At 42.0% G+C, this 24,423-nt stretch overlaps 1 protein-coding gene across 1 annotated transcript in view; it reads right to left on the bottom strand.

The window, feature by feature from the left end:
- Positions 1-538: 538 nt before the first annotated feature.
- MRPS31 (mitochondrial ribosomal protein S31) overlaps positions 539-24,423 on the bottom strand; it is a 61,460-nt gene continuing 37,575 nt past the window's right edge. The window contains exons 4-5 of the mRNA XM_018556452.1: positions 9,062-9,205; positions 539-907 (exon numbers count right to left, since the gene is read on the bottom strand). Of these exons, the coding sequence (XP_018411954.1) occupies positions 675-907; positions 9,062-9,205 (377 nt within the window). The 3' untranslated portion in view covers positions 539-674. The remainder of the gene's footprint in view (positions 908-9,061; positions 9,206-24,423) is intronic.

Here is a 24,423-nt window from a genome sequence, read left to right as displayed (position 1 = left end):
AGCTGTGATGAGGATAGTTCCCCCAGAACCTGCAATTTTAAACACAAGTAAGCAATGCCAATTCCCAGATTTTCACCCTGACAACCTGTAATAAGTAACTGTTTACATTTTGGCATCATTTTTGCAGAAGTCATATATTAAAGTAAACCTGCTATATATGTGGGAACTGCCATTGCTAACCTCATGGAGATGAGGGAAAGTCAGAGAAGCCCCACTCTAAATTATATCAGGTCAGTGATTAAGTATTACAAGTAAGAGGGCGAGTATGCAAGTCAGGCAACCAGCATTTCACATGATGCTGGTTCTCTTGTGACAGTATGATGGACACCAAAGACAATAAAAAAATTAAATAAAAAAAAGTAGTATGCTTATTGTGCTCTTCTACTACCTCTAATAATCTTTTATTTGGATAAGGTAATGTATTGCCTACTTATATGTACACACACACACATACATTTTACAGACACCTATTTTTAACAGACACATACATTATAGCAAAGACAAAAGTTTAATAAACAAGCAACATTCTAAGCAACATTCTGATATCATTAAAGCAGATGGAAACAACGAAGGAATAATATGGCATCTCCTCTTGTATGGATGAACAGAGTTCTGCCAGTAAGGCAATGTTGATCGGAATGACCTATTGGTGCTACAGCAACTTCCAATTCCCTTCAGTTTAGGTAGACCTCACACTCCCTGAGGATATCTTCCTTCTGGTTAAAGTAATCCCGAAACCAATCAATGTGCTCCTTCTTCTGCTGGACTGTAAAGTATGGATTTTTAGACAGGCCACAAACTACAAGCTCAATGAAATGCCGGATGGGTCCCTGCTTCGGAAAGTCTTCCAAGTACTTATCCAAGAATATATGCTCATGAAACTCCACACTCTGCTCTTCAACAAAACCTGCAACAGAGAGTAAAAAGTAAGAGGTATGCAGACAATTTTTATCCTAAATATCAAACTCAGAGCTGAGAACGCATAACTCAAATGAACTATATCAAAGCATATTCAGAGAATACACAGAGAAGGTCAAGCAATGTAACAGTTTAGAAACCTAAATGTGCTTAGATCTCAGACTTAGATCTCGCCACGTAAACACGCGTCGGGTGCGCCTACGCATGAAAACGACGAACGCGCTACACATGTTGGGTATCGCCGCGCACGCCGGAGTGAGAGCAATAATCCAAGGGCCAGTATTTTGGGGTATTTCTAAATTGATGACCTGTGGGGGCTTTTAAAGTGTCTTTTATTGACTTTTTGGGGTACTGCAGTTTTTCGCCGTTTCACGGTCGCACGCAATCTGTAAACTGGGCATGTTGGGTATCGTTTTACTCGTTGTAACCTCATCTTTTATATTTCATTTAAAAAATGGGTAATTTGTTGTGTTTTGGGGCATTTAATTAAATTTGTCACTAAATTTTGGGGTTTAATAAGGAGTTGCGCTAATATTGCGCAACATAAAAATTTTCAACTACCACCATTTTATTCTATAGGGTCTTGGCATTCAGAAAATATATAATGTTGGGGGGTTTTACGTCATTTTCAGGCCTAAAATGTGGAATATAACATGGGTGCAAAAATTGAAAAAAGGGCCTCAGTCATGAAGGGGTTAAGTGAATCTGTGAGGATAGAATAATGGGAGCTAACTGCCACTGCAGACTTGTTAGTTTTAATGGTGATGACTGTAGGCATGTTTTTGTAATTCCAGTGCCATGACCTAGAAAGTCACTAACCTGGAATAGAAAGACAGCCACTGAAGTCTGAACTTCTATACTTTTTTCAGGTCAGTGGCAAACTAGACAGAAGAGACGGGCACACAATGTGGTGTTAAGGGAAACCTGCCATAAGAGAAATATTGGGGTAATGACTGTTCTTGCCAACTTCTGCTTCTGGAATGCTAAGTGTCATGTTGACTCTCTTGATTCAATACAATGAGTCACTGCCCCGAAACAAACAAGCAGATAAGTCTGTTAACCTTCTCTGTCTTCCCATATATGCATACTTATTACTGATCAGAGACTAAAGTATTGAAGCCAGTGTATCAAGATCACAGCCAGGCAGCTAACATTTTTAGAGAGGACAACAATGTTAGCCTGAATTTGTTCATAATTTGTTAGGTTTATGTTAAAACAAGACAGCAATATCAGATTCAAGTGTCCACTATATGCCGACAGTGCAGAGCCGCATTGCAGGCAGGAAAGATCCTGACAATATTGTTGGGATTCACCCGGCTGTCTGATTGACAGCTGGCTCTGCCTCTCTAGAGCTAGAGCCAGCTATGCCCACCCCCTCCCATCTGTCCCTCCAATGAGCGCTGAAGGAACAGGGAGAGAGGAGGGGGGAATCCCTGTGGGGAGTGATGACGGACAGTCACCGCTCCCTGCAGGAAGAAGCTGTGAGCTGAGCGGTCAGCAGCTTGTGACAGCTCAGTTCCTGATCTATAGAGCCAGTACGACAGCTGCAGTGCCACCCCAGATAGGAAGGATAACTTGCCACAAACTTGTGGCAGGGTTAAACTGTGATTCTTGTTAACTTGATGCACATATTCCTGGCAAATTGTAGACTTGCAGAACACTTGCAGTACAAGTTCTAGTTGACACATTTTGAATTTGTAGCAAATCTAGATAGCGGACTTCAGTAAGCCACTAGATCACCAAGACAGCCCGGGAACTAGCATGTTCAGGAGAGGTCAGCATTGTTAGCCTCCATATATTCTCAGTATAGGCTTCCTTAATACTTTAAAGGCTAGTAACCCAAGCCATACTTCCCCTATGGGCAATGCAAAACAAATCTTGCAATTATGAGAAGTACCATGAGAATGAAAGAGCAAAAATGGTAAAGAAATAGGAAAGCAATCTAAAGAATTACTGAAGACAGTTTAAGAATCCATGTTGGCCATTAAGTAAATCTGCTGCAGAGACATAAGTTATGTACTGTAAAAACCTCTTGAGATATGACATTCAACGTATGGAGCTAGCAAAAAAAAACATGAGAGCCAAGATGTTGGCTTATTTATTGAAGTGTGTAGAATTTGGAAGAACTCAATCCATGTGTTCACTGAGTGACAGAGCAGACACTCACACTTTGCTTAGCTAAGAGATTCTCTCTTACTTAAAGGTTATCTTTATACATTCCCACCAGTGCAAGCATGACAAGAAGTTACAGGAATATTAAGTTAGGAACATCCAGACAGATACAGAGATAGTTGCTTTTCCTAAGTTCACCTAATCCACAAATAGATAATATAATGCATTAACAGTCGTGAGGGATTCATGTAATAGTGAGAGGATAAAAAAGGGTTAAATGGTATTACATATTATTGTATTTTAAAGGTATTGTGATATTGTAACTATATTATACTGGTTATTAATGTACTTGATATATTTTATTATGCGAGATGTGATGGCATTTTAGTGGGCTGTTATATTGTATTTATGTGTATAGGGCATTGCTTTTAAGCTAGGTTCACACCTAGACGACACCTCACCACGCGGAAATCGTGCAAGATTCCGCACGGTCAGGGGTTGCCAAGGTGTGAACCGATCGTGCTGTGGGTGCCATTATTTTCTAATGGCACCCCAGTCGCGCCGGGCAGATCGTGCGGTTTACCGCCGCAATTCCGCCCGTGCTTCCGAACACAGCCGTGTGTCATGTATTGCAAAAAAGAGGTACTTGTACCTTTGTTCTGCGATAGCCGTACGGATGTCACCCCATTGAAATCAATGGGGCCGCGCGGCAATCGTTGCCTGCATTGTCCTGGGTGTCATGCAGGTGTGAACCTAGCCGTAGAAGTGGCATTGTAAAATGTTGTTGCATGTGTTATACAATGACCATTAAGGTTTTCTATTCTGTATTCTATAAATGCCTTAGCTTTGAGACGATTACTGCAATATTTTAGTTTGAGCTATGCGGCCTTTGCTTAATTTGGTTCATGATATTTGGTCTATATAGGATATGGGTTCTTCTCCTTGGAGTCTCTATGTAACTTATACTATAAAGCACAATTGCTGAATATTTGGAGTTTAAGCATGACATTCCGGGGAGAACCAATGTTTACCTATTTTAAAATGATTTTTTGTAACCACAAATATGTATAAACGTGACAAACTTAAGGAGAACTATGAGGTGAGTGCTTTTCACTCATCCTCATAGTTCTAGCCGACCTGTGACAATGAGACTGTCACAGGTCGGCTCAGTAGATCGGGAAGTGAGCGAACACATACCGGCGTTCGCTCACTTCTCGATCCTGTCACGGCTCTTTGCCGTGACAGGGGAGTGGCTGGGTTCCCCCCCTCCCCGCTCCGATCCTCCAGCGCTGACTGGCGGAATGGACGGGGGAGGGGGCGGGTACAGCTGGCTCTGCCTCTAGATAGGCAGAGCCAGCTGTCACTCACGCAGCTGAGCGGATCCAGACATAATTGTCGGGATCCGCTTCAGCAGCGGCGTCTCAGTATACCGCAAGCTACTGAGCTTAGGGTGATGGGAGGACGCTAGTTTGTGTCCTCCCGTTATCCTAAGGAGAACTATGGGGAAAAGCCCTAACCCCATAGTTCTCCTTTAACCAATCATTTCTCCCCTTATAGTTGAACTCTACTTTGCCCAAGCAGGAAAAAACCAACAGGTTCACTTTAATGCTTCCTCTTCAGCAGCACGTAACTGTCCTTTGTTCACCGGTCACTAAATTCAGTTGCTAGGGGAACAAAAGAATATATGGAACCTCCGTGTATGAAGAACATGGGACCAGTGAAAACATTTTTTTAAAACTGCACTAAGTGACATTGAGTCAGGCCCCAAGGGTGAGACCCAGCCAGTGTCACATTGTTCACTTGACTATCATGAATGAGTAGATCGAGACCCATAGCATTCATTTGCCATAACTCCAATATTCCAGGAGAGACTACGAACATAAAAGTGCAGTTTTACCCTAAAATGAACTAAGTTCTGAGGGTAAAGGAGAGTTATCTATCACAGGAATGGGGATTTCAGGTAATACCTTTTATACAAGTCCAGGACAGACCAGTTACCAAAGTGTTTCTCTCTATTGTAGGGGTAAAATCAACATTTTTTTTTGCCTGATTAGTCATTTTTTAAGCAGTGTGGAACAGTTTTGTTTTATTTTACAATATTAAGAAAGACAAGAAGTGATCTTCTAATCTCTAAGCCGCAGCAAAGCCATACTGGGAGATCTAGTCTTTACAAAGCCACATGCTACAACTCCTAAAGACTGTGTCACACTAAGTTGCCACCCACCCTTAGCCTACTTTCCAGTATGCAAAGGGTTATTGGAATTTACTAACAAGACATAGGTTTAAAACACATCTAATGATTTTTAATAAATATGTAGCTGGACTTGGAGATGTTTAATATATGCATGCAGTTTCACTTTAGCAATTGTATAGATACGTGATCAATAATGAGTCATTACAACTGCAGTTTCAAAGACAAGATCAAGATTCTTACTAATTCATTTACTTGTAACCACCACTTCCTACACCAATTTCCGAGGCTTGTGTCTCCTCCAGCTTTCACATAGCTTCACTCACTAATGATGCTGTGCTGGGGATTTTTCTGCTTCATATTGTTACCTCTAGAATAAGAAGCATCTGTGTATTAGAAATAGTTTGCAGTAATCAGTTGCCTGACTACAGGATTCCAACCAATCTCAATGTAGACCTCCAAACCTCAAGTGTAGCAGGCACAACCACTGTCCACTGAATTGTCTGGCAAGACTAAAATCAACAGGCAGGCCAACTCTAGACTCCAGAAGTGGACAGATTTTCTTTTCAGTGCTCCCAGTGGAAATAAAACCGCATTTATTTGATCGGAAAGCTTTTCAGTCTGCTTGTTACTTTAATTTCTTGTATTGTTGTCACTTGCCGAGGAACTTTCACGTCATATTATTCTCTCTTGTTTGCTGCGCTGTCTCCCACCAAGGCGCTCCCCAGGCTCAGCCTTTCTCAGAGCTTTCAAGAGCCAATTGGCACAGCCTGCAAATGAGCCTTCTGACATGCTGGTAATTGGATGTGGACCACTGACCTAGAACTCGCTTTATACCCTGTATGATCCCTGCTGCTCCGAGAGAATGGATGTAATAAACAGCCACACACACATTCCTGATGATTATTGTGTCCTCTATGATTTTCTGGTCTCACTGATCTTTTCTTTCTCCATAGTCCGCAGAGCAAAATAATGTTGTGAAGGACAGCACTCTGTGGCAGTGTCCTGGGAATGCAGAGACGTGCAGAACTGGAACTTATGACTCACCTGTTCAGCTGTAAGAAAAATGCTCCCTGAATACCGTTCAAGAAAACTCCTGACAACACTCAAAGAGTCTCATTTATCAAACTGTCTTATAATGCACATCAGAATGAATTATGATTAATGAAAAGCTTTCTAGGCTTCTATAGGATAGACACAACCAGCTTCATAAGACATGAAAACCCTGGCTTGGATATACAGCTGTATTGCTCCAGAAACTCTAGAAGGCTGAAGCGTTTGTTTTGTCTTCATCTTGCTATTTAGTTTATTCTCCATTATAAAATTCTTATTCCAATCATCTTTGGGTCAACTTCTGACCTTTATGCTTTTTTTCCCCTTGAAAATACATTTTGTTACAATTGACAAACTTCTCACTCCATGTATCTCATTTCCACCATGTCTTAAAATTTTGGGTCCATCACAATTTTGTTAAGCATGGACTTCCATAACTGGATATAGGAACTTTATAAATGAGTATGTCTTGAGCTATTTTAATGAACACATTTTAATTTTTCCTGTAATGTTCACATTTACATTCTTGCATATTTCCCTTTTTCTTAAATATAGTAAAAAATAAAAAACCCCAGTGGTGATTAAATACCACCAAAAGAAAGCTCTATAAGTCCCCAAAAAATGGTATAAAATTAATTACAGTACAGCATTGCATGACTGAATAAGTGTCAGTCAAAGTACCGCAGCGCTGAATACTGAAAAATAGCCTGGCCAAGAAGGGGGTGTAAACACCGCGGTCTTCAAGTGGTTAAACTAAATTTCCAATTTTAGTGAATAATTTAGACCATTTTGAATGTAACAATCACCCCACAAAGGGCCACAAGTGTGTGTAATGCCTGTTCCTCTTTCAGTGCTTGCCCTTAAATATCTAGGTATCTTTACAGTTGACAATCCAGCAGACAAATATAATTGAACTACTTCCTCCTCCTTGCTAGCTTTACCTAGCAAGGTAGAAGTCATCAAAATGAATGTGCTTCCGTCAATGCTATAGATCTTTAAAACCTCTGAATCTTTCAGCTGAATTCCAGCTATAGAAGTTTATATATACCACACTGGTCAAGCAGAGCCATGGGGGTCCTGTAAAACACTGTAGCAACTGCAGCTACAACAACGTCTTACAGAGATCTTCTGGGTCCAGTAACAAACTATGTGCTGTTAAAGCACAGGGGGTGGCTCGCTCGGCACAGCGGTTATTCAGTGAATTCCTAGTATTTTTTTGAATGAATACCAGGGGCTCACTGGTTGGATGAGGAGTGACAAGGTCACTATAAGCCAGTGGCAAATGTGGGCTGTTTTATTGAACTGGGTGGGATTCAGAAATCTTAGAGCTACAAATGGATGCTGTCAATTCATATGACAATACTGTGATGTTTAGTGGTATGGAGTATATACCATACAGCACAATGCGGGTTGAGGTGATTGTAGTGTGAGTATGCAACACACTGCATAGTGTACAGAATAGGACCGTCCAGAGTATGTCATGTACAGCATAGTGTACAGAGTGACTGGTCTGGAGTATGTCACTTACTAAATTGTGAATGAAATGGAGTAAACTGGAATATATCATGTACAGTGTAGAAAACAGAGTGGGCCGCCATAGAGTACATAACAGTTTACAGAGTGACATGGTTCTGAGAATGTAGCATACAGCTCAGCCAGAATTGGTATACATTTGTTAGTCTCCTTGCAAATACAGAACACTTTAGTAGCTGAAAAGATCACCTGAAATGGTGATGGGAGAGGAGGAGGGTAGAACTGTCTCTTATTCATGCCCTGGGGTTCTCCGGCAATGCACGTATAGGAAGGCAAAGAGCAATGTATAAAGTAATGCTGTCAATACCAACCATTAAACACTCTTCCCTTGTTCTGACGTCTAAACATTTGGATATGGATACGGATTGCCTATGGATTTGTGAACTCCACACGCCATCGGTACTCTTTCCACATCCTTGTTCCAGAAGACATACCAAAATTTGTCAACACAGTTGACATATTAGCACTTGCATATGTTAACAAAGAAACACCAGAAGAAAGTACTTGTGTTCATTGTGATTCACGAGCTAAAGTAAATCACAATGAACACAATGAATCTGTTCTTCGTTGAGGTGATTAAGGGGTCATATGAGCAAAGGTGTCCCCAGGCGAGGTGACACCTGCAGGTTCCGGGTGACACCCCGCCATGATGTCATCGCGTACCCACGTGACGTGAGAAACGTGCGTGATCACGAGCAGTACCTCTGTTAACTGCCGGCGGCCATCTTGGTGATGGGCACTGGTTGAGAGAGGAGGGTGTTTTTGTTATTTTAAAGAAATGGGTAAAGGTCCGCTTTAATCCAATGGACTGGCATCTTTTTTTCAACCTATGTAAAATGAATATTCCCTTTAAATGCATTTCCAAATGTTTTATTTAAATCACATTTGGTTAATATGAAGAAGGAGGTTGTGTTAAGAATGTAATAGGTGAGTGGGGAGCCTTCACCTTGTTGAGAGAGGTATTAAGTTTAACCAACATCACCTTCAGAATCCAGACCATAAAGCAATGAAAATGGGTCCCATTTATACGACAGAAACCAGTGACTGTGTGGCCCATAGTGACCTGATCCCAACTTTCATTGCCGAGAACAACAAAACAATACAGGCATACAAATTTTTGCTTTTGGCAATAACCCCATTTTAAAAGTTTTATAAACAGCATTGAATCAAAGTATTTCAATATGGTCACAAAAACATAATCTACTACAAATTATTTTGTCAAGATGGAAAGTTAAATTAGGCACGTCTGCTCACCAGCTTCATTGTTAATAGGGAACGTCCACAGTTTTCCTTCATTGGTCCACTGGATCATCTCCTCAAAGCCATTTCTTGGTGGATGTTCACAGGCAGCTGCAATTGCCTTGGCTAGTTCAATGTCCCACAGAGTAGGAGAGGACTCTGCAAAAGGTGAAGGTGATGAATATATATTTATATATATATTTTTTTTGCTTCTTTAAGTTCAGCTTTGATATTTTTAAATGCTTTCATTATATTGTTCTGAAGACAGCAGCATCAGATATAAGAAGACAAAACAATTTTCTACAGGTCACTTCTAAACTGCTGCCAGAACTTTTGTCACAGCAGGAGGAAAACGCTTGATGGTAATTGTTGCTGCAGAAAACAGCAAATGTTTGGCCAGTAAGCAAGTCCTTTTTCTATGACTGGAAGAAGAGCTGCAATGAAGATCATGTAAAATGCCTGCAGCTTTAGAATTACCAGCTATTACAAAGAATGCAAAGTATACAACAGCTCTGCTCTGTGAAGCAGAGGACAGTCTGGAATTATGTGTCTAGACTCCAGCAATTAAATTTGGTCACATTATATTTCCAATTTAAAGTCCATACATATTTCTGAGAATAGCGAAACATGCAAGATTTTTACCAGCAGTATTGGGATACTACTACAGTACAACTTCAAGTCCATCACATCAAGCAGGCAGGCCATTGTTGATTCTGTGTCTTTAACCCAAATAAAGGTGTACTGTTTATTTTAATATCTTCCTCTATTGCCATCATATCAAACCTATTTAATACGAATTTCAAGATCAGTTTGAAAAACGCAGACTAGATAAACAGATTATAGGTGCATTAACCACAACCAAGTCCATTGAAATTGGCCTTTATTAAATTTAACATTCGTCTCATACCAATATACCTCTCTTTCCTGTAACTTACGGCAAATGCGAATACACCATTACCTAAGCCGTCTCTGGCTTGCACTTCTGTAATGAGATGGCTCATGAAATTGTCCTGCGATAAGTTCAAGAAATGACAAGCTTTTGTTGAATGTGCAGTTTAATTTGCCTAATCAATAATAAGATAACTGAAGTCACCCATAATAAGAACATTGCCCAGTTTCCCAGCTATTTCAGCCTGTTAAAGGAGCCTAAATTCTTCCTCATCCTTCATGGTAGGGGCCAATTAACCTACTCTTACAAGAAATTTACTTTTTGCACTCATTTGAAGCTCCAGCCACGGTGACTCTACACCAGCACAATTCTTGTTAGTGATATAATTACATTTTTACTTTCAGATCACTCTTCTCATTCAGGAATACCCCTCTACCACTTCTACCAATTCTGTCCCTCCAAAATAAAGTCATAGAGTCCACCCCTAAATATTAGTAGCACATTCAGCTGCCCTGTCCAACCAGGCTTCCAATACTCCCACAAAGTCAAAGTGCTCCTTAAATAACAGACTTTCTAGCGCTTAAAGGAGAACAATTAGGTGAGTGAAAATCACCCAACCTCATAGTTCGAGCCGACGTGTGACAATGAAACTGTCACAAGTCGGCACAATACATCGGAAGGTGAGTGAACACATACCGTTGCTCGCTTTCTTCTCAATCATCTCCCTGCAGAGAGCGGTGACTGTCAGTCACCGCTGCCTGCAGAGATTCCCCCCCCCCCTCCCTGCTCTGATCCTCCAGCGCTGACTGGCGGAACAAACGGGGGAGGGGGCCGGTACAACTGGCTCTGCCTCTAGATAGGCAGAGCCAGCTGTCACTCACGCAGTTGGGTGGATCTTGATAGTAATGTCGGGATCCGTCCCGGCTGCGGCGCTCTCAGTATACCGCAAGCTGTAGCTCGCTATATACTGAGCTTTGGGTCACGGAAGGAGGCTAGTATATGTCCTCCTGTGACCCTTAAGAGAACTATGGGGAAAAACACGTACCCCATAGTTCTCTTTTAAGTTTTGTTGGCCGAGCTTCTATGATTTGTGAATATACCTGTAATAGTGTATTAATATTCTATTATTGCTCATTCTTCAATTAAAATGTCATTCTGCAACACTTTGTTTCCCTTCACTTCCTCTTCCAGGGTCAGAGGGACAGAAAGCAATAGCACACCTCTCAAATTGAAGAAAGAGAAAGCAACATGCACTCTTTTTTTAGTTGGAATCTCTGTCAGGTTTTGATCACAGCAATAAAGAACAAAAAAATCTGACAAAAGTTATTTTCTCACTCCATCCAAAAAATTGTTTGACTTTAATTGTATGAATATATAATGCAACAGGATGAGTGAGGTAACCTTACTTGACTTCAAAAACTGCTGTAAGGGAGGAGACTGGGCTGTGATTTGCAATAGGGAGATCCCACTGACGGCATTCCAAAGAAATAGAATTGAGCAGATAACGCTCCAGTACGGAATATTTACAGGGATTGCTTGATTGGCTTTTTCGCAGACAAACTAAAAAATCTGAATGATCACACTAAAGTTTAGAGCTACATGTCAAAACCCAGCACTCGTGTAATTCTTTCATTCAGGAGTGATTTTAGACACTGGCAGGTAGTGTAAGACATTTTACAAACTATGGTAAAAATATTACAAGTGGATTTCCTTTCCAATCAAAGCGTGTCATGTGTGTGCGCTGCAATTCACACTTTCCATATTTAGCATGATATGAAGTGTGGATATTAGCACAACAAGCTCTCTCACACACTTAATTGCCATTTCCTTTGCGGCTTCCTGCATGAGGAATGTCCTCCCTTGTGTCACATCACTTCCTCAAGGAAGTTTGTGTTCCTCTAGCAGAAATCACCGGCCCACACAAACGCACGTTCCTATCCTGAATTTCTAGCCAATTCTAGGTCCCATATTACCATTGATTATATCGAATTCTTACAGGCAAATGCAAATCCAAATCCCATGAAAAAATATACAATAACTTGGCAACTACATATGCCACTTACAACTTGTAGCATGAGTACAAGTAGAGAGAAAACAATACACAAAAGCACACTAAAACAATGTCTGAAAATAAACAACTGTACACCGGGTAAAGCAGAAATCAAACTTTTATACCTTATAAAATACTAATAAGCCTTGGAATTTATTGGAAATAATAATTGCAGCTTTAGCTGCAGTGTTCTCCTTTGCATTAGTGCTGTTGCCTGCAGATACTCTGCTCAGACATATTGATGTGCGGCCTCTTAAAGTGGCACTAAACTCAGGAGTTACATTTTTAAAATAAAACTGAACTTTTTTTGTGCATCACTCAGCTGTAGATCTTCAAATCATCTCTGAATTGGTGCCAACACTGTCCTTCCTTCTGGAGGGGGGCTGCTTTTGTTCCCCATGGTCCCTGTGTGTTGTAAAGTAGTCACCGCTCCAAGCTCACTCCCGTGATGGACTACAATCTCAATACCAAATAGTAAACTAAACGTGATATAGTAGTCCATCGCAGGAACGAGCTTGGAGAAGTGATTACTTTAAAACACACACACACAGGGACCATGGGACACAAAAGTAGCCCCCCTCCAGAAGGAAGGACAGTGTCAGCACCAATTCAGAGATGATTGGAGGATCTACAGCCGAGTGATACACAAATAAGATACATTTTTGTTAATAGTTAAGGTACTTGAATGCATTTTTAAGATTTAACTCCTGAGTTTAATGTCACTTTAATGTTAATGCAATCACACAGGGGGCTAGCAAGCACTTGGCACTTGGGTTTTTGCCAATAGCAGTACAGAACAACTGCATAGGTCATGTTAGGACAGAAAGTGAAAATAAATCTCTGCAACAGGACAAACAAAACAAAAAATAATGTAACAGGACATTGAATCCTTTCTTAAACTATTCAGAAAAAAAAGAAAAGGCTATACATCTTTAACATCTGCTCACCAAAGGGGAACCCAAAAAAATAAAACGTGCAGGGGGAATGATAACTCAGTTTCAGAATGTCTATAAGAATTTAGAGTAAGTGATGCAAATAAAAGAAATACATTAATATCAATATCTACAGTTCCTTCTCCTCCTCCATTTGCAATCAATTCCTCAGTCACTGAACCAGAAGTGTTTTTTCCCCCTTTATTTTTGTATTAGTCCAAAAACTGCAATTGTGTTTAACTTGACTACGGTAGACACTCTTCTAGATATCATTCTAGCTGTCTTCATACTTTGCTCTGTAAAATTACACAGCCTACAAAAACCTGTTCCAAATAATTATGGCACCAGCTAGACACAGCCATTTCCAAAGTGTCACGCTAATTTTTTATTCTGGGACAGCAAGCAAAACAGAGATCATGCAGGAGACGTCAGGGATCAAATATCTCATGGTATTTCCTGCTCCTCGGAGAAGATGTATTTTGCAATACTGCTTTCAGCCCAGAAAGACAGAAACAGACTTAACTGGAGACTCTATAACCAACCGGAGACATTCCATAGGAAATTCTATACTGTAAGGGCATCTTTCAAACCCAGCCAGACAGTGCAACCATGGAAGATCTCAATCTCTCGTGCTTATGACGCAGGTTTCCTGATATTTAACACTTTGGACTCATTAAAGAATAGTCTTTAAAAACATGAAAGATCTGCAATGCAAAGCATTATTATACACTTGTTAAAAGGTGCTACACATATACACCTGGCCTGTCTAATTCACTGCCTTTTATTTTGGACGGCTCTCTCTTTTGTCTATTTTTGGTCTTCCAAATGACCAGACCCAACATGGCTTCGATCTCTCCCTGATGTTAGTGTGATCAGGTCAGTCAAACTGCATGAGTACTGTACAATAAATGGCTTTATTAGCAATAGTACTAAGGTACAAGGAACATGCCAACTAAACTGTACCCGCAGGTACAGCTTGACTGGCCCAAATCCAGTAACACAGACTCCAGAGCTGGTTGGCCAACAGTCAGGTCCTTATGGCCACCATCTCTTTAAAGCTTTCCCTAAACAATTAGTTTCAAACAGTCCAAGTATCGGAACATCTCCACTTTGTATGACCATACAAGGCCTGAGATTTGCCAGCAATACAGCAGATTTTAGAATCTCTTGCGCCGATTGGGTATGTGGTGGGTGTAATAGTGAGACGTTTGAACATTGATTGACCAAGTTATCATATTCAGGGATTGCCCAGCTTGTTGAAAAGAGTGTGATCAGGCAATCTGCAAAAAGGAATCAAAACTGTCACCACTTGTATTCCGCATTTACCCCCAGGGCTAAGTCAGGAAATAGGTAGTGTGAAAATACCATTAGATTGGACCTTGCAATAGAATGCAAGGCCCATTTGCCAGATCAGACCTATCCCCCACCACCCCCAATTTATAATTCGCTGCATGCAGTAGAGCAAACATCTATGTGAGGAGAAAAGTCAGAATATATATTTATCAGTGCAAAATTATGCTATGGCCATAAATAGAGGTCACTACTGTGCCATTGACAGCATATACACCAGGGGTAGTCAAACTCTGGCCCTCCAGTTGTGGTGAAACTACAAATGCATCTGCATCTAGGAGTCATGCCTGTGGCTTTCAAGAGAGTCTTGCAATGCCTAAAGGGATTTGCAGTTGCACCACAGCTGGAGGGCTGGTGTTGGTCTACCCCTGATATAAACAGTCATAAATGATGACATGGGCCTCTATCGATCAATGAGGTTGTTATTATTCAGAAAAAGTATATATATATTTATTTGCTATGTTTATGCTTTTAGAATATTGTATCGTTCAGTTTACCGAAACAGCTATGGGACCGGAAGTGATGTAATCTGCATCGCTCCCGGTCCCATACTACAGGGAGGGGATCGGTGAACGGATGTTTGCTGATCTCCTCGCCAGCTTCCCCCCAACACCAGAGAAGCCAGTTGTGGGCCCGCAGGAGGGGCAGTGGAGCCCGGGAAACATGGCGGGGGTGTCGGACTGGCCCGGAGAAGCAATCGGGCGACAGCTGAGTCGCCAGATCGCTGCTATTGTAAAGCCGACAGTCGGCTTTATAATTGTAAACAGAGTTCTGGCGTCTTTAGCCGCCGGGAGTTTGTTTAAACAGGCCCGATGCCAGTGATGTACTATGGAAGTCACCGGTCACTAAGGGGTTAAGGTAAAAAAACAAATAGCCTTTTGTACTGATTTAAACTTTGTGAATGGAGTTTTATGTGTCATCTATAATGATTAACTAAAAAAGTAATGCAAATGGCACACTAGAGGGTAGAAGGTGCAAGGTCAGACGTGGCTGATCTGTCACCAGATACATATTACTCAAACAGAGGATAAACTCCTCACACTTTGCAGGGTGGATCTGAATTGATTTTATTTTTCTCACTTATACACAAAGGGGTCTATTTATAGACAATGCACAGTGCCATTTGCCCTGCAAATCTCTGTGAACGTTCGTTCTGTGCAAATTGAGTCAAAAACTAACCTAGTGTAGTTTATTTTCAGGTCAATGTAACATTTGGCAAATACTACATTATGACCACTAGATGGAGCTAATGAGCATAGGAAATACATACTTCTTTCCTATGCACCTCACCTCCATCAAGTGGCCATAATGTTGTATTTACCGAATGTTACATTCAACCTGAAAAGAAAACTATAGTAACTACATCACTTTTTGCCCCTATTCACAAAAAAATGAACATTCAGGGATTTGCAGGGCCATCATATTAAACTGCATAGAGCGCATAGATCTATTCACATCAGTCCTTATCCCTTCATGAGGACCTTATAATTTAATGCCCCTACCAAACTCATACACACACAAGGGGCAATTTAGGTGGAAGCCAATTAACCTACTGTGGCAGCAAACAAGGGCACCCAGAGACTGAGCTGCATGAATTTAATCAAAATGAAGACACACACACACTTTGCATATCTCATAGTTTACCCTGTAAGTAAGTGAACAGAGTTTGTCCTTTAGAAGTATTATCTGCATTACACAAGCTATTTCTGATTCACTGCCAGTTCTGCGGCCCCTCAGCTGACAGCTGCAGACAAATGACTGACAAGAGATAAACATGTGCTGGGTGTCACAGTGTTAAAAGGTGCTGTTCACACCACTGAACAATGTCTAACGCACAGGTCTGAGAAATGAGAATACACAAACCTGAACCTGTTTCTGCCTCTACCTGTCGGATCAGAGCGATCTATAAAAACAAAGAATTCACTGGGATAAAACTGTCAAGCAGGCCAACACTTGATGTGTCGGTTTTATGAGCTGACACGCTGGTTAATTTGATGGGCAGATCGCCCAATAAAAAACAGATTTCATGTTACTAATTGAAAACGCACCTCACGTTTTCTCACCTCTCTTCAGGAGGTTCCAAAAGAATTAAAAGGGAGATTGATCGTATCCCACACACAACTGGGATCCAACAGAGGGACTGTAGTAAAAAAAAAAAGATGGCTCCAACATGAGTTGGAGCAATCAACATATAGATTTATGTATACGCAGGAACATATATTATTGAAAACACCAATGCACACTTTATAGTATATTATATACACATATACATGCATACATACATCTACACACACATACAGTACTGTGCAAAATTGTTAGGCAGGTGTGGAAAATGATTTTTATTATCATTTTACAAAATGCAAATCGAGTGAAAATCTAAATCAAAATCAATATTTGGTGTGACTACCCTTCAGCTTCAAACCAGCATCACTTCTTAAACTGGCCATACACCTTACAACCATCGCACGACTTTTGTTGTGTGATGGTTGTAAGGTAATTACAATTTTGTACGATCTGCCCATCTTGGACAGTCAGATCATACTTGAGATCATCGCACGCCCTCCCCGCTGAGGGGAGGGCTTCCAATGATTGAAGAGCTGAGCGGGCAGTGTGCGCTTGCGCACACCGGCCCGTGCGGCATTTGTCTCCCAACTCCTTACTGTATAACTGGTAACAAATTGTTGAGTGCGTTTGTCGTTTGTTTTGCTTTACCGATTTGGTGCAGCGACGCATGGGGTTTCTCAGCTGCCAATGGGATGTGCGGGATCCCCAACTACCCATCTACTAGCTGGGAGAAGAAATGAGGAGGAGAGGGAAAGGAGTTGTCTGTGTGTTTGTGGAGACACATGTGCTCCAAGATGGAGACTCTCATAGTTTAGAGTTAGGACCGCACTATAAGAGGTGCCTTGGCGCGGCAGTGCGGCTTACACATCCTTTGCAGAAGACGTGTATCCAAACCTCTGTCATTGTCCTTAGTGGTGAGACAAGTTGTTTTACATGCTAGTTTGTGAGTGTGCCATGATGCCTTTCTACTGTTCTACTGTTCAAAGCCCATTTCGTGTGCACCTTACTGTACAACTGGTAACAAATTGTTGAGTGCGTTTGTCGTTTGTTTTGCTTTACCGATTTGGTGCAGCGACGCATGGGGTTTCTCAGCTGCCAATGGGATGTGCGGGATCCCTTGTGTGTTTCTGTACCTTTAAGGAGGTGGGGCGTCCTCCTGACAAGCCTGCACCCAATTTGATATCTTCTGCCCCATGTGCTCCAAGATGGAGACTCTCATAGTTTAGAGTTAGGACCGCACTATAAGAGGTGCCTTGGCGCGGCAGTGCGGCTTACACATCCTTTGCAGAAGACGTGTATCCAAACCTCTGTCATTGTCCTTAGTGGTGAGACAAGTTGTTTTGCTTACAGTAGAAGAGGTCGCATGCTGCCCATACACCTGCCGATTATCGTACGATCGCTGGATCACCTGCGATTATCATACGATAATCGACAGGTGTATGGGCACCTTCACAGACAGTCAGGGATTTTGCAGAATTAAGGTGCCCATACACCTTACAACCATTGCAAGACTTTTGTCTTGCAATGGTTGTAAGGTAATTAAAAAAACGGACGATCAGCCCATCTTGGACAGATCGTACTTGCGATCAACGCAAGCCTGACCCCCTGAGGGGCAGGCTTCCGATGACTGCAATGCTGAAAGAGCAGTGTGCGCTTGCGCACACCGGCCCGTTCGGCATTTGTCTCCCGAGAACGGCACTAACCCGCTGACAATCGTACGATTCTCGGCGGGTTTTCAAGCCTGCACGGGAGACAAAAGACGTGCGATCGTACAGTAGAAACGGTCGCACGCCTTCCATACACCTTGCGATTATCGTACAATCGCAGGATACGATTAGCCAATTATAACAAGCAGGTGCTAATGATCATCAATTTCATATGTAGGTTGAAACACAGTCATTAAATGAAACAGAAACAGCTCTGTAGGAGGCTTAAAACTAGGTGAGAAACAGCCAAACTCTGCTACTAACGTGAGGTTGTGGAAGAGACAGTTTTATGTCACAGGTTATACACTATGGAAGACTGAGCACAGCAACAAGACAGGAGGTAGCTTTACTGCGTCCGCAAGGTCTCCCCCAGGCAAAGATTTCAAAGTAGACTGGGGTTTCAAGATGTGCTGTTCAAGCTCTTTTGAAGAGGCACAAAGAAACGAGCAATGTTGAGGACCGCAGATGCAGTGGTTGACCAAGGAAACAATACAACAGCTGAAAGACACATCATGCTTACTTCCCTCCGACATCGAAAGATGTCCAGGAGTGCCACCGGCACCGAACTGGCAGAAACCAGGGGGCATAGGTACACCCATCTACTGTCTGGAGAAGTCTGGCCAGAAGTGGTATTCGTGGAAGAATTGCACCCAAAAAGCCATACCTACAATGTGGTAACAAGGCTAAGCGACTCAACTATGCATGAAAACATAGGAATTGGGGTGCAGAAAAATATCAGCAGGTGCTCTGGACTGATGAGTGAACATTTGAAAAATTTGGCTGCAGCAGGAGGCAGTTTGTTCATCGAAGGGCTGGAGACCAGTACAATAATGAGTGTCTGCAGGAAACAGTGAAGCATGGTGTAGGTTTCTTGCAAGTCTGGGGCTGCATTTCTGCCAATGGAGTTGGAGATTTGGTCAGGATCAATGGTGTCCTCAATGCTGAGAAATACAAGCAGATACTTCTCCATCATGCCATACCATCAGGGAGGTGTATGATTGGCCCCAATTTTATTCTGCAGCAGAACAAGGACCCCCCGAACATACAGTCAATGTCATTAAGAACTATTTTCGGTGTAAAAAAGAACAAGGAGTCCTGGAAGTGATGGTTTGTCCCCCACAGAGCCCCGATCTCAACATCGAGTCTATTTGGGATTACATGAAGAGGGAGAAAGATTACAGAAGTGTCACTTTTGCACAGCAATATGGAAGGATGGAATGATGTCACATCAAGACCGCTTTTGACTGGTTACAGCCCAATGTAGCAGCGACGAAGTCCCTCCCAAAAGTTGCGATACGTAGCGCGACTAAATGTGCAATGTAGCTCATGTCGCTCAGCTCGAAATCGCGCATGACAAATGTTTTCATGTCGCTCAGTGTGAATGGGGCTCTGAGTGTCCTTCCGGTTGTTTCATGCACTTTCATGAGTTTCTAGCCACTCTGCCATAAAGGCCAGAACGGTGGAGGGCTGCAGGATCTCTGGGGCTCAGTCAGAGTGACCATCAGGTTCTTGGTCACCTCTCTTGCTAAGGCCCTTCTCCCCCAGTTGCTCAGTTTGGCCAGGCGACAAGCTCTTGGAAGAGTCCTGGTTCTGCTAAACTTCTTTCATTTGAGAATTATGGAGGCCACTGTGCTCTTGGGAGCCTTCGGTGCAGCAGACTTTTTTTGTCGCCTTCCGCAGATCTGTGCAATAATCCTGTCTCTGAGTTCTGCAGGCAGTTCCTTCAACTTCATGACTTTTGCTCTGATACAGTATGCATTGTCAGCTGTGAGGCCTTCTATAGAGAGGTGTGCGCCTTTCCAAATCATGTCCAATCAATTTAATTTACCACAGGTGGGCTCCAATCAAGGTGTAGAAACATCTCAGCAACAATCAAGAGAAATGGGAGGCACCTGAACTAAATTTCAAGTGTTGTTGCAAAGGGTCTGAATACTTATGCCAATGTGATATTTCAGTTTCTTCTTTTAATAAATTCACAGACATTTCTAAAATTCAGTTTTCACTTTGTCATTATGGGGGTACTGAGTGTAGATTAAGGAGGAAAAAAAGAAGAATTTAAACAACTGTTGAATCAGGCTGCAACATAACAAAATTGAAAAAAAAGTGAAGGGGGTCTGAATACTTTCTAAATGCACTGTATATGAAACAGATTATAGGCAGACTCATGAAAAAAATAGATGTTTTTATATCTTGATGAGTTTGTATTATTTACATTTGGAGTAATAGCAGTTTACTATGTTTGAACGGAGTTCCAATTTAATGCTAAGCAGACATTCAGAGACATTAGTGAGATGAGAACTAGTGTGCCCCTAGCAAGGTGCCACTTTATACCAACAGTTTAAAAACCAATTGAACCATGTTAATCTATTACTGTAGTACAGCCAGGCCCCATATACAGTAATGAATAGGCCTATTTTATACTTTTTATGTCTGCTAAGTGCTGCAGCAAGGATTAAAAAAAAAAAAAATCTTGCGCTGGCAGCACTAGGAGAGTCAGACTGCCAATCTCACAAAAATAGAAGACCAGCTCTCTGACAAATCTGTAAAAAATAAGTCAAGGCAACTTGCTGTATTTTTCTTGAAGACGTTTCACTGGTCATCCAACCGGCTTTCTCAATTCAGAATGACTTGTACAAAAAAGTATCTGGGAATAAATATGGTTAATGTTGCTCCAAACCACATAATCGGTTAGTCACAACCAGTTGTTTATTGCATTTGCATAATTGGAGTCTAGGAGGTGTTATTAATCTGCCCAGAGAGAGGTGTTAAAACAGCATTGTATGTGGCAGACAATAGATGTGGTGTAGAGTCCTGATGACTCCCAGTTTGTGATCTAGAGGGTGGTGGGAGTCAAATAGCAGGAACTGGTCCGTGTGTGTTGGTTTTCGGTAGACCTCCTTTTCCAGCCTCCTTCCCTCTTCTACTGTTACTAAACAATCCAAAAAAGCCAGTTTGTTGTTTTGCATATCTTCCCGCGTAAACCTGATGTTATGATCCACTGAGTTGATATGGTCAGTGAAAGCCTGTAACTCTTGTTTGTTAATCTTAACTAGGGTTGCACAGATACCAAGTAGAGTACTCGGTAGAAGTATGAGTACATGTACCGATACTTTTGAGCTCCAAGACTACACTAGAGAAAAATTCAGAAGTTAGGAGACAGCTGTCATTTGTAAGGAGCACACGGAGCTCCTGGGATTTGTACATCTCTGTTTTAATGTATGGTTTTGTTTTTATACATATAAATAAAGGGATGCACAGATACCAGTTTTGTGAGTACGAGTACTGGTACTTGCCGAGTACTTACAAGTACGAGTACTGATACATTTTTGTTTATTGTCATGTGACAGTTTTTCTAAAACAATACAGACTAATGATTTCAGGACCGTGGTGGAGTGCCAGAGCCAGGTCCCAGCTGCAACCGCTGCAACCCTGGTAGTTCTCATGAAAATGCCAACTATCTGCACTGGTACTCGAAAAGTATCTGTGCATCCCTAATCTTAACCCAATCATATCTGAACCAATGACTGCGTGTAATTCCCTTGAAGGTGGTCAGGTGCTTTCCACTTCCTCCATGCCTCCTCTCACAGACAAGCTCCCCTGAACACTGCTCTAATCAGCTAACTAGAGCAGCGTTCAGTGGGGTGTGTCAGACCACAGGAGAGCTTGGATGTGAGAGCTGCAGTCCAACTCTCTAATGTGCTGACCCATCCCCTGTAACAGTTTCATTGCAAGTTGATCTTGTCAGTAGAGCTGTTTTTTTTTTACTTCTTTAACAGGATGACCACACTAAGCATGCAGCAGTGTTGTCACCCTAAGGATGCAATAGTCTTAGATCGGGGAGCGGGAACCTCACTCAGCACTCCAGATGTGAAACTACAAGTCCCATGAGGCATTGCAAGCCTCTTGACAGCTACAGGGATCCCTCCCAGAGGCATGAAGGGATTTGTAGTTTCACCACTGCTGGTGTGCCAAGTGTGCCCACTTGTCTTAGATGCAAGGGTGTGGAATTCATATCGCCCGACGCCCGGGACATGTAGTTCCGGGCGCCGGGCAAGGGGTTTTTATACTATTTTACGGACAAGTAGCAGGGATGTGTTTTTTCCTTAAATGAGCGCCGAGAGCGGGAGGCGTGGAAGGTGCGGGGGGCGGGTACGGAGCGATGAGAACTGGGGAAGGAGCGGGGGGCGTAGAGCCGTGACAGTATTCTATCACCTCCCTCAGCCTCTGTCCCCGGCGGCCGCTGCTCGTTCCCGCACAGGAGTTCAAGCACAGTGCTGTGCTAGAACTCCTGTGTTGGAGGTGACATGGTCAATAAAAATTACCTGTCACCTCCAAATGCTACCACACAGGGGATTATTATTCCCTGTGTGATAGCAATACAGTTTAGAGCTGCAGCTAACGATTATTTTCATAATCGATTAGTTAGCCGATTATTAAGTTCGATTAATCGATTAATCGATTAATCGGATTTTTAAAAAAAAGTCTCCAGTGATGGACTACTAGTTTGTATTGAGATTGTAGTCCATCACGGGAGCAAGCTTGGAGCGGTGGAAGTGAAAGGTGAAGGTTGGCGGGCGCAGCGGTACGTGAGCAGCGTGTGACGTGTGCTTCAGGCCGCGTGTAAAACCGGGGAAATCAGGGGAAACAGGGAAATCAATTGATAGCCGACGAATCGACGATCGAAAACGTTGGTAACGTTTTCAATCGTCGATTTTAATTGACTAAATCGATTAACTGTTGCAGCTCTAATACAGTTAAGTTTTTTTTTTTTTTTAATTGTGAAAAAGTATTCTGAATTTCGCTCGCAAATTGCAAGCACTCGTTGGTCAACGCAGTCACCTGACGGCACTGACCAATGAGAAGTGCTTCTTAGCACTACTAAATATGGTTTTGGTTAAAATTATTTTTGTTGTATCAGGACAAGTAGATTGTCATGAGGGACAAGTAGATACGGCCCCCGCTTTAGTTCTTGGGCAAGTAGTGTTTTCAAAAATGTCCACACCCCTGTAGATGCATATGTAATTTTAAAGCGACATACAAATTAAAGCCCACCTTCAAGAGGAACTTTACCCATATCTTCAAAATAACAGCAAAAGCACCTTTAGAAATGTTTAGTAAAGCCAATCTACAAACAGATCATTGCTAGCTTTTTATTCTTTACATACCTTTGTTTTTCTATCCTTCCCATTCTTCTCACAGTGGCCATTTTTACTAAGGGCAGATTAATATATCTATCTTCACTTCCTGGAACTCTGGCACATGTGACCATGCACATCATCTAAGGGGAGGAAAATGCCTTTCTCTGAGATCTCGTGAGATTACAGATGAGATTTACCAGCAATGCTTTGCTGATGTAACCTTCCCAGGATGCAACACTTGGGCACAATTACATCATATGTGCCAAAGTGACCAATTGTTGCATCCTGGATAGGTTACATCAGCAGAGCATTGTTTTTTTACAGGAAGTGGAAAAAAAGAAATTGTAAGTAAAAAAAAAATATGTTTGTTTAGCTAATGAACGTAAGATGGTTTCATATCAGCCTGCAGAGCTGCATGGTGATGTGAATTTTAGTCAAGGGGGGTAAAGCTCCACTTTATAAGAAGTTACAGCAGCAGCTCTTTTTTTCTTTTGGGAAGAAGGCGTAACCCTTTCACTTTCGCCCTATGCCATATGTATGCTTACATGTGTAAAGCCGACGAACGGCTTTACACTGGAAATGATTCAGGTGACTGTAAAGTTGCCTGATCACGTCAATACTGTCAAAAGGTATCCACAAACCCGCCCCCTTGCCATGGCTGTGACCCACTTCTGAGCTTCCTATGTAGAAGTAAAAAAAAAAAAGAAGAAGAAGTTTATAAAAATTAAAGTTAAAGTGACTTTTAAGCCTCATTTTTATTTTTTTTTTCCTTTTCAAGTAGACCCTCCATAGCTGGAGGCTGTTGCTGCTTTTCTTTAAAACTTTTTAATTCCTCGTTTTCTAGTGTGTCCCCACAGCGCTCTCCCCCCCCCCTGCACGGGTGCCACCATCATTCTAATGGAGGCACCCGTGCGCATCCATAGACACACACAGCCCTGTGGCAGGCCACGCCCCTTCCCTCTTTGATTGATGGCAGAAGGAGCCTATGGCTCCTCTGCCATCAGTATCCTCCTTCCGTAAGCCGGAAGTTCGGGGTATGTAGGATCGCTTCGGGACCGGCGGCGGGGACGAGCGGAGCTGACAGGTAAGAGTGGGGGGGACTGGGGGGAGAAAAAAGGTACTGGGCAGTTTTTACCCTAATGTAGAGAATGCATTAAGGTAAAAAATGCCCAGACCTTAATACTACTTAAATCAACCTAAAAAAAAAAGCAAATAAACATACTGTAGATCAATACATTGGCATAGGAT

Source organism: Nanorana parkeri, unplaced genomic scaffold, assembly GCF_000935625.1.
Source record: "Nanorana parkeri isolate BGI_ZX_2015 unplaced genomic scaffold, ASM93562v1 scaffold238, whole genome shotgun sequence".
Lineage (NCBI taxonomy): Eukaryota > Metazoa > Chordata > Amphibia > Anura > Dicroglossidae > Nanorana > Nanorana parkeri.
The sequence above is the reverse complement of the archived record's forward strand: the minus strand, read 5'-3'. Positions and strand labels throughout refer to the sequence as shown.